We start from the raw sequence: 16,586 nt of genomic DNA, 5'->3' as shown, positions 1-16,586 counted from the left end.
ATATGGTCTCTGAGTTATCCACTGTTTTTGGAAGGTCTGTGTTACTATTCCTCCCAGTATCCTCCTCAGAACCTGCCTGGGTTTTAAACCACTTTCAATTAAGCAACAGAAAACTCAAAAGAAAGCCTCATACCAATCGAGCCCATGTACCCACAGCTCTCAGTTGTATCCTAGCTGGTAAGACAAAAGGAGGAAAAAAAAATCTTTTCTTTCTGCTCTAAAGAAAACTAAGCAATATTCTCTCAGCTGGGTAAACAAGAAAGCACGCCAAATTTACCAAACTAGTAATAAATTAGAAGGGAGGCCCCGCATGTTGTCTCACACCAGGAGCCTCGTCTTGCTGCAATTCCCAGAACCATCGCCTTCACAGCTGCCGCCTATGGGCCATCCCCTGTGCTGTATCAGCTGGGCCTGATATCTGTGAACTTGTTTCACTTGGGACTGTGCCACCTAATCTTTATGACTACTAGGACTGATGACACTAACCCGCATCTCCCAGATCACAAGAGCTACTGTATTTGTCACAGTGGGAGGCCTTTTTCATTTTACCATAGTTCAAGCTCCCCGTGAACTTTCCTCCATTTCAACAAGTCAATCTGTTTAAAGCTATGTGCCTCTCTCCACCACACTGTGCCCATTGCTTCCTTCCAGAAATGTTCCCTGACTAAATGCATGCTACTCTGATCATTCCGTTTCAATATCTAAATATGTTTCTTGTGCCAAAAATTCATAGAGTCAGTATGTATTACTTTAAGAGTTCCTCGCCAGCTGATCACTTGGGCTTGTTGAGGGTAGGAACCTCTTTTCTCCTACTGGTATTTCCTCGTGGAGGGACATCTTTCAGTGTAACACTCCAGGCCTTTTTCCCTGGGTTGGCGATTTGGGGGACAAGAATTGGACATGTGTAGCCTGGCCACCTCTCCTCCTCTGCTTAGAGATTAGTGTGCAATCTGCTCTACTTCCCCATTCTATAAATGTTAGGGGAGAAGTCAAAGGGCAGGGGGGATGGCTGGTAGGAGGAGAAGCCTGTGGTTCTCCGGTGTTACCTGGGTTGGGTGGGTAAGTCTGATTCTAGGATTCACTTTTAGAAACTCACCTGCCCACAGATATAAACTACATTTTCTAGGATTTGCTTTACTAATCATAAAGGTGGTATTTTAACCTCCATTTGCCTGATTCCTGTATCTCTCCCAATTGTTTCTGACCACAGGCAGGAAAAGAAAGTGCTATGTATTGGGCCCTCTCAAAGCTTAACAGTTGAACACTATCTCTGTAAATAATTCATAATGCACTCCAAGGGCAGGAGAACTGATCTACTTCCTCTGTCTGATGGTCCTGCACCCGTATTCCAACGGCATCCAATACAGTACTACCCATGGGGCGTCACATAGGCCATTACGATGCTCAACCCCAGGAGGCACCAGCCTGCAGCGGTGAAACTCAACAAACTCTAGGAATGCTTGCTGAGTTTCAAAGAAATAAATCCTACTTCCAGTGTCTTCACAGTTACTCAGACCTGCCTCTCTCCCAAATTGTCACACCCAAACAATCTAGGAATGATGAATGGGTTTAAATTTTCATTTCTGAAATTCTTCCAAAAAAGACTATGTGTCCCTCTTAGATAGCACAGACCAGTCATTTCAACCTTTCGCTTTTTAAGAGCGAAGCATTTTTAACTAATGAAACAATACTCAAGGTCTCAGTACATGAAACAGTTCCTTCAAGCAAACATGAACCATTCATAGTCCAGAGCCCCACCCACCCAATTTCCCTTACACCCCTCTGGATGCGCCCAGGGATATTAAGGAACCCTTTGGCTCCATTCAAATAAAGACCTGCCCAGGGGCAGATGCCCAAGCAGTTGGCCTCCAGGGACCTCTCCTACAGCCCAGATTCTGCAGCAGCATCCATTCCATCAGGATAAAAGAGAGACAATGAATGCACAAATATTCACACACACATACACACACACACACACACACACACACACACACACAAAATCAGGAAGAGGTTAAAATTCCGGGAAAAACCAAGAAAAGCAAGTACTTAATGCCCTGTTTCTGCAAAAAAGAACAAAGGGTCAATGATAAATTTTCTATTAAAGGCAGATCAATACACAAATCCAGGAGAAACACCTCCTACTGATGGCAAAGGCTGCAGCTCTCTCCTGGATGAGGATGCCCAGTAGAAGGGGAGTTCCAGGTCAGGCTCCTCCTTCTGGTCACTCTGTGATGGTCATCCCTTATGTAGCTCCCTTGGGTTATGCAGTAATGAGCCTGACAACCTAACCTGGCTATAGGGTTTCTCAACCACAACAGTCAGATAACAAAACAGCAAGGCTCAGGTGTATGAGAGAATTTTTGGCCTCCTACCCTGGACCTCCTCCCAGGTACTCTCTAGAGCCAGGCATCCAGGCCACGTTTGACAGCAACAGAATTGACCAAGCCACTGTGATTGGCTCTTGAGAAGGGTTGCATGTGCTGGGCCATTCCGATGGGTCCAGAAACTAGACTAGAGAATGGCAGTCAGCCCCAGGAAACAGACCAATAGGATTTGAGTCAACTTTACTGAGACAAATGACAAGTGTAGACAGGATGAGAGAGCATGAGGGGGGAAGTAGTGACCACTGGCCATTAGAACATCTGATTCAGAATCCCAAGCCCTGCGTTTGAGCCCTATCTCTTCATTTATTTTATGTCTTGGCCACGCCACTTTAACTTCTCTCAGAATCAGTTTCCTTATTTGTAAAATGGGAATAATAGACCTACTTTAGACTAAGTTAAAATGTATGATGATACACAGATATTTAAAACTATTACTTTCCTTTCTTCCTTCCTTTTAAATTCTTTACCTCTAAGGTTAAAATGTTCAATCTCACCTCACAGGGGTGTTCGTATGACTTTAAAAGAGAACGTATCTTAAGGTGTTTAATGAAACTCCAAAGCTGCGTCTACCTGTTCATAAGGAAAAGGGCCAGTCTCAACCATAACAAGGGAAAGGTAGAAAATTCAATGCTTAAGCCTCCATGTAATTTAAATTTGACTGAAGGGCAAAAAAACAAAACCTCAATAAATGGAGAGAGTTACACTGTTTGTAGATTAAAAGAATCAATTCTGTAAGATGTCAAACCTCCCTTTTTAATATATAAATTTAATGCAATTTCAATCAGAATCTCAATTGTTCCTTTTTTCATTTGTTTTTCTCAGAGCTTGATGAATTGACATTCAATTCAAATAGAAAAGTAAAGGTAGAAGAACAGCCAAGAAATTTTTGAAGAGAAAACGTATGACAGGGACTACCTACTATAGTAACTAGGAGCCATTGGCAATGACCCTAAAACAAGCAATAATGAAGACAATAATATCATTTACTGAGTGCTTCCAGCGGGGCCAATCCCTGACACATCATGGTTTACCTTTCACAACTCTGTGAAGTGGAATTGCTACTGTGACATTATCCCCAATTTAAATATGGACAACCCAAGTGGGAAAGCATTTTAACCAAACTCATGTAGCTAATAAGTTACACAAGGAAAAAGAGGAGAGACACAAACCCATGAAATGTGTGAGAACTTAGCATATGTAAAAAGAGCATTTCAAATTGGAAAGAAAGAGCTGGATGATAATAAAGAGTGCTATAAAAGTAACAGAAGGAAAAATGGAAGAATATTTTTATTATTTAGGTAAGGAGAAGGGCTTCCTAAGTATTATATAAAGGTCAGAACCATAAAGGGAAAGACTGACAAACATTTTTTACTTCTATATGGTATTTTAAAAGTCTTTAATTAAAGTAACAGAAGGAAAAATGGAAGAATATTTTTATTATTTAGGTAAGGAGAAGGGCTTCCTAAGTATTATATAAAGGTCAGAACCATAAAGGGAAAGACTGACAAACATTTTTTACTTCTATATGGTATTTTAAAAGTCTTTAATTAAAGAGAAAAAATTTTAATAGGCAGAATGTTTTCACTATGTGTGTGATTTAGGATCAATATCCCTCACATATAAGCAGCTTCTAGTACTGAAAAAGTAAAAGACAATCTATTGGTAAAATAGGCAAAAGACGACTGTTTCCTATTAGATTTGTCTTCACAACAGATTGTCACCTCCTCAAAGGCAGAGTCGGTTTCTTATATGTGGATCTCTTTGGCTCAAACCCACAGGCCTGCAGTAGGTAATCAATAAGGACTTAGCCGGCAGCTTCTCCTGCTCTAAGCTGCCTTTCTCTGGGCTTCTCTGCTGGAGAAGCTGATCCACAGCTCCCAAACCAGGGCCCCCAGCCACACCATGAATTGTGGAGTCAGTCAAATGCTGGGGGGTGTTATCCAGAGGGTGGACTGATTTCACTCAGGGCTGATACTTCTTAACTTTCTTGTTCGAAAAATGGAAAAACTAATTGGCCAGCCCAAAAGTGGCCACCTAAATATTTGCTGAATGAGTTCATGAATGACGACTGTCATTGATATAAGAAAATTATCCAGCATACTGAGAATGAGTTAAGTCACAATACAAAATATATAGCAATTCCAAAATGCCCAGGTTTACTGGTCAGACTCGCCAATAGATAGAAAGAAATGTTTCAAATAAGCCAGTCTCCAAGATAGGTAATAGTATTACACACACTCATTCCAAAACACACCATGAAGCCTTCTGCTAATTACTTCCAACTCCCCAAAAGTTAAAATAAGCATGAATGCCTATCACTAGCGGATCCTTTCTACAAAGTTATCCTTGTAAATACTAAAGAATGGGAGGGGGGAGAATCAAAACAATTTATTAAGAGTTTATAAAGAAAATCACAAGAATTAAATAGAACATATGGGCAAAGAATCTGAACAATTAACATAAAAAAGTAATTTTAAATGGATATTAAATAGGAAAAATACTTCACTCTCACTAGCATTAAAAATACTCATTAAACAAAAAAATGTAATTATAGGCAATCTGTTTGGTGCTAGAGCAATTCAATGAGTCAGACACTCACAGTCTGCAAGTGAACTTGGAAATGCATTCAATTCTGGAACACAATTTGGCAAAATGTCTCAGGAACCTTGGTTCACATTCTTTAACACAGTAATTTTCAACTTCTAGGAAATATTTCAGAATGTCAACTAATATCTTTGCATGAAGATCTTCACCTCAACATTATATTTAATCAAGAAAATTTAGAGCCTCATAAATATCCAACAATAAAGGAAGTGTTAATAAAATTCCTTCTAAATTATATTTATGGGGAATTTTAATGATAAGGATATTTTTATGATAAAAAAATTAAATAAATGTACAATTTCAAATTGCATACATGTCAAAGTCTCAACTATGTAACATGTGCAAGACAAAACACCAAAATGTTAATAGGATGGTAGTATTTCTCCAAGTCTTTGAGTCTTTAGGGTGATTGATTTTCTTCTTTAAGCCTTCATACGTGTTCTCCATAGTAAAAATGCATTCATTTAAAAATCAGAGAAAAAAGAAAAAAACCTTCCTTTAAATGATGACATTTCACATTTTAAAGTCTCAAATGGGGTGACATTTCCCCCACGGGACTCCATACTGCTTTAAAATGCTGAAAGTTTCAATCTATTGAACTACAAATTGTGAAAGTAGCAGCAAACCTGCCTCCTCCTCTCTCTCCTCCCATCCATCTCTGTTCAGTCTGCTCCTCCCGGGCCAGCCGGTCAGTTCAGCCCCACGAGGCTTGCTCCTTGGCTCTGAAGCCCTCACTGTGAATCACATACTCTTGGGTCACTCATCTGTTTCTTGGTAACTGTCAAGTTCCTTTCAAAGTCACTCAGCAAACATGGGCCGAGTGCCTCCTCTGGGCTGGGCTGTGTGCTAGACACTTGCCAGTCAGTGGGCTCCACTGGCAAGTCCCTAGGCTCAGCCTCCTCCCATTTCCCCGGACACCTCTCCTTCTCAGCTGCCTCTTCCCCACCGCTCCCCCAGCAGGCCACAATGGTGATTCCTAACGCGTCTCCCACCTCTGGTCTCCTACAATGCATTCCATCTCCACTCTCTAATGGAGTCATCTTTCTGAAATGCAAATCTTCCTATTACACACTTAACCCTGCTTAAAACCGCTCAACGCCTCTCAGGCCACCCTCTGTCCCCACCACCTCTGCTCTTAAGACAAATTCTAAACTCTTTAACGTGGCTGCACGATCGGCCCTTCTCAACCTCTCCAGCTACACTGGTGACCCATGCATTTACAGATTTATTCAATTACTCCATGAGTTCAGGTGGAACACCTTCTGGGTCAGGCACTGTGCTGGGTGCAGGGGATCCAGCCGGGTATAGACACACCCTGTAGGCATGGAAGTCAGCCTTCACTGCAGCTGCTTTCTGTCCTTGCTACTCAGAGTGTGATTCTTGGACCAGCGGCATTAGCATCACCTGGAGCAGAATCTTGGGCCCTTCTGCAGACCTACTGAATACAAGTATATACTTTTTTTGATTTGCAGGTGATGTTATATATCCTGTCAAAGTCTGAGGAGCCCTGCTTTGCGTTTCTTCAAATGTCAGTGCTGCTCTCCCCTATTGCCCTCTCCACGTGCCTTTCATCAGCCTGGGACACTCTTTGCCCTTCTCTCTGCCTAACTCCCCACTATCCTTCAGCTTCCACATGAATTTCCTGCCTGCTAGGAAGACTTCCTTCCCTGACCTCCTAAGTTAGGGTGAAGGGACACCCCCCATGTGGTGCCACCATCAAAACACTTACAGCTCTATACTGTGATGTGGCCCCCGACCCCTGCAAACACTGTGGGAGCAGAGGAGCGTTCCTAGGAGCAAGCCTAGTGTCTGACAGAGTATAGTCAGACCTCGCTTTATTGCGCTTCACAGACACCACATTTATTTTTTAACAAGTTGAAAGTCTGTAGCAGCCCTGCATTGAGAAAGTCTATTGGCACCATTTTTCCAACAGCATTGGTTCACGTCATGTCTCTGTGTCACATTTTGGTAATTCTCGCAATATTTCAAACCCTCTACAGCAAAAAGATTACAACTCCCTGAAGGCTCATATGATGATTAGCATTTTTTAGCAAAAACTGAATTAATTTTAATTAAGGCATACACATTGTTTTTTTATAGACATTATGCTACCGCACACTTAACAGACAGCTATGTTTACAGTATACCACTATAACAACTTTTACATGCACTGGAAAACCAAAAAATTTGTGGAACCCAACCTACAATATCTCTGAGGTATGCCTGTAGTTGGTCGGTAAAAAGCCATTAACAAAAACATAGAATTTGGTGCAACTGTAAAATACCCAGGCTTAAAAAATAATTTAAAGTTTCTAAATTCCTCGGGTGAGGGTAGATTTGGAGGAGTTGGGGACAGTGAACAGGTTCCTAGGAAGAAACCAACACTGTCTGCATCCACGTCTGCTTCATGTTTTATGCACAGGCTTAGCCTTGGACGAAACCCCTGCCAGCCCACTGGACATCCTTGTGTAAATTAGAAAGAGAAGTTCCTCCCTCAGCACAGATGCAATTCTAGGCCAGGGTGCACTGAGGACCTAGCAAGCAAACTGGTTTCTGGTTGCCCCCATGCAGGGTATAGCCTGCACCACTATATGTGGTGTTCCTGCCTTGTGCCCCGACTAAAACCAACCCCGTCTGGAAAGAACAGCCACGGAGCAAGCACTGGAAACCAGGTCCTGGCTCTGCATGACCTCGGGTGAGGAATTTACCTTGTTATACAATGGAGATACGTAACGTCAGCCGTGACTACTTCACAGGGCTCTCTCAACATTTTTAAATAGAGTGGCATCATACCTTCCACAGAGTGTATTTTCTAAAATCAAAGGGTAGGGTAAAAGTTGCATATGACCACAATTGCTCTGGAGAATGCCTTCACATCACCCATGAAGTAGAGTCCATGCCCAGGCTGACATGCCACTCTGGAGACTGGCATGCGTCTCTCTCAATAAGCCCACCACAACCTCCAGGGAGGGAAGAGATGCTGATTCTTTGGTAAAAACATCAGTTGAACTGACTGGCTTCCATGCCTAGGCCATGTCTACCTAACGTACAGAACCGGAAGTACCAGAATCACCCTCAGTGCGATGAGATACTCACAGTACGAGGCCTTCAGCCCCCGAGGCAGCTGAGGGAACAGCAGTTTCCCCCCTGCCGTCTCATACGCACTCTGGGGTACATGCCCACTGAAGAGAATAGCAAGTGGAATCACTAATTCAGTTTTAATTATGTCTCCCTCTCTCTTCCTTTTATGCCCAACATGTATAGTTGACTTTGAGCAAGTTAAATGCATGGTCTAATGAAGCTTGAAAACTCTGAAGCAAAGTATAAACGCAAGGCATTATCTTTGTGATACGCCTACCTGATTAATAGTCTGTGACGTGGGGAAATCCACACTGTTCAGGATACAAAGCTACCAGTGTGGGAAACCTTTAACTCACTCCCTTAGCTCTGGGCACATGGGCAGACCCCTCCCCTCCCATGCAAAGGCACTGCTGGCGTGCTCCTGGGAACAGCTGTTGCTTTGAGTTGTGTCCCCCGTAGAGGAAGGGCTGGCACGGAGCCAGTCACAGTCTTTCACCTCATTCCTCTCAGGCCTATTTGGCAAAATGTCTCAGGGTAGGAACTAGGGTAGGTCTCGAGGTAGGAACTAGACCTACTGGCTGAGGAGGTGAAATGGAACAAGGCAGCAACTCTAGTGTGAAAGTGCAGGACCAACCCTCTCAGAGTTGCTGATGCCCAAAGCTAATCTCTCAGCTCAGCGTCTGCACTGGCCACCAAGTAAAGAGTCCTCTCCGTTGCCTGCACCAACACTCCAGACTGAAAAAAAGTCCGAGCTCCTTCCAGATAAAAGCCACATGTGCCCACTGCTTTCCAGAGCAAAACATATCATCCTGAATGCCACCAAAATAAACACGTATCCTGGGAATGTTCTAGTGAACCAATGACCTACTGAGTTCAATCCTACATATAAAGAACAGGATTCCTTACAACCAAATAGTGTTTTTAAAAACCAAGCACTCGGGCTTCCCTGGTGGCGCAGTGGATAAGAATCTGCCTGCCAATGCAGAGGACATGAGTTCGAGCCCTGGTTCGGGAAGATCCCACGTGCCGTGGATCAACTAAGCCCGTGCACCACAACTACTGAGCCTGCGCTCTAGAGCCCGCAAGCCACAACTACTAAGCCTGCGTGCCACAGCTACTGAAGCCTGCGTGCCTAGAGCCCATGCTCTGCAACAAGAGAAGCCAGAGAAGCCTTTGCACCGCAACAAAGAGTAGCCCCCACTCAATGCAACTAGAGAAAAGCCCGCACACAGCAACAAAGACCCAACACAGCCAAAAATAAAAAACAAATAAAAATTAAATTAAATTTAAAAAACAAAGCACTCTTCAACACCTCTGCAGCCCTGCTATGGCTATGTTTCCATACAGCCCACTTCCCATACTTCCAATACAATTAATCTCCATTCAACAGGAAAGTGCTAAGAGAAAGCAAGTTCTATACTTGTATATAGCTATTGACCTAGATTCTTCATTAATATATTTGTGGAAGTTATTATACACAAAACAAATACCAATTAACAATACATTTTGACTAACAGTGATTACAGTATTTGATTAATACTGTCTCTGACAGAAAACTGGGGTCACCAGTGAAACAAAATTTTATTTAGAAACTCTTAATTGGGCATCTACTGGTGTTACCCACTGTGCTAAAGGGAGATAGATACAAATGTGATCTGGACAGAGATTCTAACCCACCTCCTCCCTCCCCACCTAAGAAGCCTTAAAGTCTACAAGTGCCTTAGGCCAACAACTCAACATAAGGAAACCAATAGGAAAAACACTAACTCTGGGCAGAAAAGAGATCAAGAAGTCTTAATTGGTTAGTGACAAGTACAAATGCTCATCCATACCATTTACCCCAACAAACACACTGGCTTCAAGGAACGACATTTAGCTGATGGGAGAAAAGAAAACCTAAGACAGCAACAGAGAAAGAGGAGATATTTTACTCTTCCAAGCACATCAAGGTATGGTTCAGAATGGTCTGAATACTCACTGTTCTTCTTGTACATCAAAATTTCAAAGGAATTCATCTCATAGTTCTCAAATGTTTGCCGCACCTTTTCAATGGTGTCTTTATCAGTCAGCTCCCCGTACATAAAACTGCAAAGCAACCAAACAGCCCAAGTTAGATGAACAAGTATTTATTATTCTACAAGCATCTATTAAATACCTGCTCTACACCCAGCACTGTGCTTTGCACTGTGGAACACACACACACACACACACATACACAATGAAAACATTTGTTCAATCAAAAACGATTTACTGATTGAGCTGGAATCAAGACTCCATCCTTGTCCCCCCAAAACTGACAGTCTAATGAGACACACTAGGAAACAGTAGATCAGGAAACAGTAGATTAGAGAACAGTATGACCAACACATGAGGAATTACAACACTAAGAATAGGCACAGAGCACTGTCTGAGTGGTCAGAAAAGGCTTCCCAGAGGCAAGAACAAAAGAGATCTAAAGAGCAGCTGGAAATCTGCTGAGAAAAGGAGGGAAAGGAACATTCTACGCAAAAGATAAGCATGTGCAAAGGCACAGAGGTGAGAGGAAGGTTAATTCTGGAACCTGAATACGGTTCAGTTCCATATGTCTGGAATGTAGACAGTAAGGGGAAAATTAGCAACAGGTAATATGGAGAGGTAAGCAAGGGCCAGATCATGGGGGAGATCACGGCATTACAGGTCAGGTGAAGTCATTTAAACTTTATCCCGAAAGCAATGCAGGGAGGGCCCCTGCAGGGTTTCAGGCAAAAGAGTTACATAACGAGATCTGCATTTTAGAAATACAATTCTGAGAGACGTCCTGAGAAGGATGGCAGAATAAATCTGGACCACAGACTTTTCCTCCTCTAATTCCTAACAAATTAAACAAAAGAATAGGGGAAAAAAAAACACAAAAAGTCACCAAACAAGAAAAAGGGCGCAATTTGATGCTCTAAACATCAAGACATACTGTAGCTAAGGAAAGAAAAGAAGATTCAGCAAACAGAAGATTCAGCCACTGTCTGTGCAGCTCTTTTTCCTACCCCACCACTAAAAAAGAAAAAAGAGCTCTGGGTTGAATAAATCCAGATGATAAAATTCTATAAATTCTTTCTAATACTTCTCCACACTCCTCACAATTTGGAGAAAAGTAAACTAACAGGGTAAATAAGCATCCTGAAAAAAAATTAGAGAAAACCTCTCGATAGTAGAAGCTTCTGCCTACTAATACTGGTTCTCAGCAGAGGCAGGAAAACTGCCGGGACTGTCCATTTTCTTGGGTCCGCACACTGAATATGGTCTGAAGACCAAGGTTTTTCCCTCTAGGAACGGGATAACATTCCCAACAACTAGGCTGAGCGACACTAACAAAACGTGAGAGGAGAGAAACCATCCCTTAATGGGGCTGGAAAAGCCAGTCCTCCAACAAAGGCTGCCCATGGACCCCCCCCAAGCATGTCCCCTGCCCACCCCAGGCCTTCAGACGACACCAACAAGGAAGGACAGCCATGCTCAGCCCTCAAGGCTTATGTAATGTATAGAAGCAGCAGCGTGGGTTCCCAAACAATACACAACCTGTCTTCTAAAACTGCGCATACCTAACTGTGCAATTTGGCTTTTTCTTGATGCCTTGAGTCATAGAATCACAGAATTTCAGAACAAGAACCTCAGAAGTTATCAAGCACAATTCCTGAACTACCAAGTCAAGCGCCATGCTCAGCTTGATACTGGAACAGCCGTGGGCTTACTGTGAGCTTCCACTTTCCAGCACCCTGCAAGAAAAGTGCCCTAGCTATTGACTTTATGAATTCTGCGTCACTTTTGTTATCATGTTCCTTCCCAGCCCACCGAGAGATGCTATTATCTGTGGTTCCCCGTGAGCCCATCTCATGTAGTACTCTGCTTTGGGGCTGTGCTCTTCGTCTATAAACCAGGAAAACAGATAACTGAGCTTGGTGAATTACCTTTAAAAAGAAGGATAGATCAAGGCTAAATTAGCCATGCCTGAGAACAAGAGGATTTCTTTCTCCCAGGAGGTAAAAACTTAAGCTCTATAACCATTTTACTTAGCTGGTTTTGCTCTAAGGCCTTTTTAGCTTCCTCCCACTTTCCCTTTCTGAATGGATTTGCTAGATAAGTGACTTATGTGATGGTTGTATAGGTTGGCAATTTCCTTCACAAGGTAAAACCAATCCCTGCAAAGTGAAGTCTTCAAATAAATGAAGTGCCGTAATTATGCCCAGCTTTCCTTACTCTTATGTAATTTTTCAAGTTGTAGTTTAGTGGTAGGTGTACATTTCCTTTGTCTGGACATTAGATTTCAGATGCCTGCAATGCAAGAAATCAGCCAAAAGGCTTCTGAGCAATTAGGGATGTGGCTAACACAAAGGCATGTTTACTTTCCTTCTAGAGAAGGGACACCTTCAGGGAATTAAATAAGTTTCTTAGAGTTGCGCGTAAAAGAAAGTTGGCTAAATTATCCAGTTCTCTTATCTGATTTTCTTAAAGTGTCTGATTATAGCCAATAAGAAGCAAGAAAGGTAAGGAAAGGCTGCTCAAGTCACACGAAAAAGCGAGCTCACTCTCCCAGTGTGTTCTGATTGTGTACGTGCCCGTACAGATGGAGACACAGATGCAGATACACAGATACTCAAGAGGATAACAGCACACCAAGAATATAAGAGAATTCTATCATAATACTTGAGTCATAATTTTTAAACCTTTGAGGGAATCTTTTTTTTCAACACCTTTATTAGAGTATAATTGCTTTACAATGGTGTGTTAGTTTCTGCTTTATAACAAAGTGAATCAGCTCTACATATACGTATATCCCCATATCTCCTCCCTCTTGCATCTCCCTCCCACCCTCCCTATCCCACCCCTCTCCTTTGAGGGAATCTTAAATTTTCCATTTCCCAGTCCCAAAAACCTAAAATTTAAGAAAATGATAATATTTTCAAAACATTTAATACTTTTCACCAAATGAGTTACTTGGCTGATTTAATATCAAGAAAATGCAACTTCTGAGAACCAAAGACTATGACTGGGTCAGATGGGTTTTTCCACCCTTTGGAGATGAGTTCACTTTTGGGTGTAGCAGGTTTAGGAAAATGATTCCACTGCATGCGAACACCACTGAAGACAGAAGACTCTGAGGAAGGTGAGGAGTGAGAGGCGCCAAAGGCTGTGGAGCCAAGACCTTGTTGGGGCGGCGCAGGGTCCGGGTCACACGCTCCGCAGGACACCTTGAAGATGCTCTAAAAGAGCTTTCCTAGTGCCACGGCCCAAGAGTGCTGCTTGGTTAGGAACCCTGTCAAATGCACAAGCTGCACAGCACCCTTTGCTTCTGCCTTTGAGTCAGTGATCAGAGAGAGATGTGACAGCAGCAAGGCAGCAAGACATGGTTCTCTTCTCGTTTTCTGATGAAAAGCCCTATGAACAAGGCCCTTGCCTCCAACATGCTGTTGATTCTTAAAAAGCGGCCATACGTGTTTTAAAATTAATTTAATCATCTAAAATCATCCATTTCATTTGATTTCATTTAATCTTCTTTCACATAATTTGCATCTAAACCCTCATAAAATTGAGTTCACATTTTATTGATAAAATGACTTTCCTGAGTTTTTCTAGGTTTTCTCCCATCTCACTGACTGTAAATTCATTAGCTGTAGGGACTATGTTTTAGATCTTCTTTGATTTTCCCAGTACAGTGTGTGAACTAGAGATGATCGTGCAATATTCCTGAATGAACGCTGCATGAAAGGAAATTCCCAAGCTGAGTAAGCCAGTTTCTTTTTCCAAAAAGATACCATGATAGAGTGTTGAACAGAACCCCAAACATAAATACCTGCAGGTACTGCTTTTTTGCATCACTTCCGCCCTGTGATAGCCAGACAGCTTGCAAAATCCATCATTGCTGTACACGATAGGCCAGTCCACTATCTGGGCATTCCCCAACACAAAATTAGTATCTGTTAAAAAAGAAGAAGAAGAAGAAGGGGAAGGAGAAAAGAAAAGGGCATATGAGGCAAGACATTAGTTGAGATTCAATGAGGACATAAATAATAACCAATCCAGGTATTTTTGTTTCCCTCCAAAATGGCCCTCTGAGGAATACAGAAGAACAGAGCTTTAGAACTGAATATTTGGAATGCAAATGCTGAGGTTTCTGTACTCCAAAGGAAGCATGCTTAACCAACCAACCAACGTTTTCAGCAGAAATCCAGTGATTTCCATAAGACATACTCAAGTCCTAATTTTTCATCTCTGTGAGATTATGCTGGTAATGTGGAGCCAGAGAGAATCCAAAAGTAATTTCTTCTGGGCTCCATCCAGCATCTTGGCCCTGTCAGTCTTTTGGGCAGAAGCTACAAACTGGCCTTATTCACCCTGATTAATATTTGCTGATCCTTGGAGGAGAAGGCCTTCTTAGAAAGGCAAGGGGACAGCAGGTTGCCTCCTGGAATACACACACCAGAGAGTCTTCCTCTCCATAAAGAAGTGACTTAGACCTTCCTAATGCTAGGGCTCCATAGAACCTGATCAAGATGCTGGCAATGACAAAAACCTTCTTACTGATTTTGAAATCATGGAGCCACAGAAAGCACATTTCAGAGCTCTTTCATGGAGCACCAGCCCACCATTCACTTGTGATACGGGGATTAAGTAAGCCAGATATGTTGGGCTATTTAGCGTGTTCTCACCACTTTCCACATTTTTAAAGATCAGAAGTCTTCGATACCTTTTGTGCTCAGGAAATCAAGTGTCCCTCTTCTCTTTTCAAGACCTTAAGCAAATAACATCCAGAACTTCAATATAATCATTATTTTGGCTTGGCTCTCTCCCCTCCACAGAATAATCACCCCTTCCACACCTCCCCCCGACCAAAAAAAGGAATGAAAGGACACACATACAGACCCTTCCTTTGTTGTAAACTGGAGGGGGTTTTGTTTATATATGTACACTATGTGGAATAATGGTGACATGTAATGTCCTCATTTAATTGGGGGGTTAATTTTGTTCTAGTACAGCATTTACAGTTTATGCACAATATGGGTAACCATCCTTTCCTATCTATGTGGGAAGGAATAGAGGAAGGAGAGGCAGGAGGAATAGCTAAATACCATAATCTACTCTTTTTTCCGACTTTTGGTTTGTTTATTAACACTTGCAAACATTCGAAAGCTCTTAGATTTGAGTGGGCAGCTTAGCTGCCACCAGCTTTGAGAAGACTCTCTGCAGTGCTCCAGCTACACAGCGTACCTGGATACCTGTTCCTTTCTGGTGGTCCAAAAGGATGGGCCCTACCTCACTGTGCCCTCACAGTCTGCTGCAGCCCCTTCCAGTGTGAGCAATCTTGGTGAAAGGTGATGTCTCTGCTTGGTGGTTTCAGCCACCAGGAAAGCTGACAGCTAAAGGGCCTGTAGCAGTGGCTCCCCACCCCGCCAAGAGAGACCTTACCTCATCCAGATGGACCCCACGCACCTGAGCCTCTGACAGTGGACACGAGAGGGAACTAGCAGGTGGTCACCAGGTGGTGGGGTGCTCATCCACCCCTTCCTGCTGGGAGAGCATGGCTGCATCCCTCACCCAGCCTGCAGATGCCTTCAGGGCCACCTGGGATCCTATGCCTGGCTCCCCAATCTAAGGTGGGTGCTGTGGCTCCTTCATTTCCTACTCAAAATTTCCTTTTACTCCAAGTTGTCAGAGCTCAGCTGTGTACTGGAAGTAAGATTCCTCACTGAGAACCCCTGGGTGTGGTGATGTGGGCACTGCTGACCTCATGGGCTACAGCACTTGCAGCCAACCTGAGCCTCATAGGGTCAGAGATTCAGCATCAGATAAAACAACAATATTGGTTCCACAGTCGGAAGTAGCAGAATTAAAATGAAAGAAGAGCTTACTTACTTATTTATTAGCAATGGAAGCTACGCTTACTGTCAGTCTGAGCAGGGACTTCAACTCGAGGGATTCATTTTATGAATACGCACAGCTTCAAAGTTCTAACCCCTGGCTAAATTTAGAGAGCGCCTATCACTTATTTGTTCAATTTCTTTCTCTTTGCTGAAGATACGCATCTGTGTACATATCTATTGTGATGAGTAATACAGTAAGTTACTCTTAATGTACTCTTGGGAATGCTTTGATATACTGAAAAGGAACAGAAAACAGCACTGTCATGAAGTGAATCTGCAAACCTGCTAATCTTATAAATATGCCTTTAGTAAAAATACACAGCCAGTCCTTCCCTCTGTCTCTCCCCATATATGCACAAATACTTCAAGTTCCCATCGGATATCAAGCACAATGCAAAACCCTGGGATATCCAGCTTGACAAGGTATGGTCCATGCCCTTCGGGAACTTACCAGAACAAATAGGCCTGCATACAACTAACTAAACAGGGCATGAAATACTTAACTCTGTTCGAGGGAGGTAAAGGACTGTGTCTCTGAGTGGTCACAGTGGAAGTTGCTCTCGTCTGGAAGGATGAGTAAAATTCACCTAAACATTTTCAATGCCTAAAATGTACCTGCCACAGA

At 42.7% G+C, this 16,586-nt stretch overlaps 1 protein-coding gene across 2 annotated transcripts in view; it reads right to left on the bottom strand.

Moving 5' to 3' along the window:
- Positions 1-16,586, bottom strand: part of KCNH1 (potassium voltage-gated channel subfamily H member 1) — a 415,341-nt gene that overhangs the window by 370,053 nt on the left and 28,702 nt on the right. For both annotated transcript variants that reach the window (XM_032641744.1, XM_032641753.1), the window contains exons 2-3: positions 13,894-14,017; positions 10,048-10,154 (exon numbers count right to left, since the gene is read on the bottom strand). In XM_032641744.1, the coding sequence (XP_032497635.1) occupies positions 10,048-10,154; positions 13,894-14,017 (231 nt within the window). The remainder of the gene's footprint in view (positions 1-10,047; positions 10,155-13,893; positions 14,018-16,586) is intronic.

This window comes from Phocoena sinus, chromosome 1 (genome assembly GCF_008692025.1).
Source record: "Phocoena sinus isolate mPhoSin1 chromosome 1, mPhoSin1.pri, whole genome shotgun sequence".
Taxonomy (NCBI): domain Eukaryota; kingdom Metazoa; phylum Chordata; class Mammalia; order Artiodactyla; family Phocoenidae; genus Phocoena; species Phocoena sinus.
This window is presented reverse-complemented; position numbering and strand designations above follow the sequence as displayed.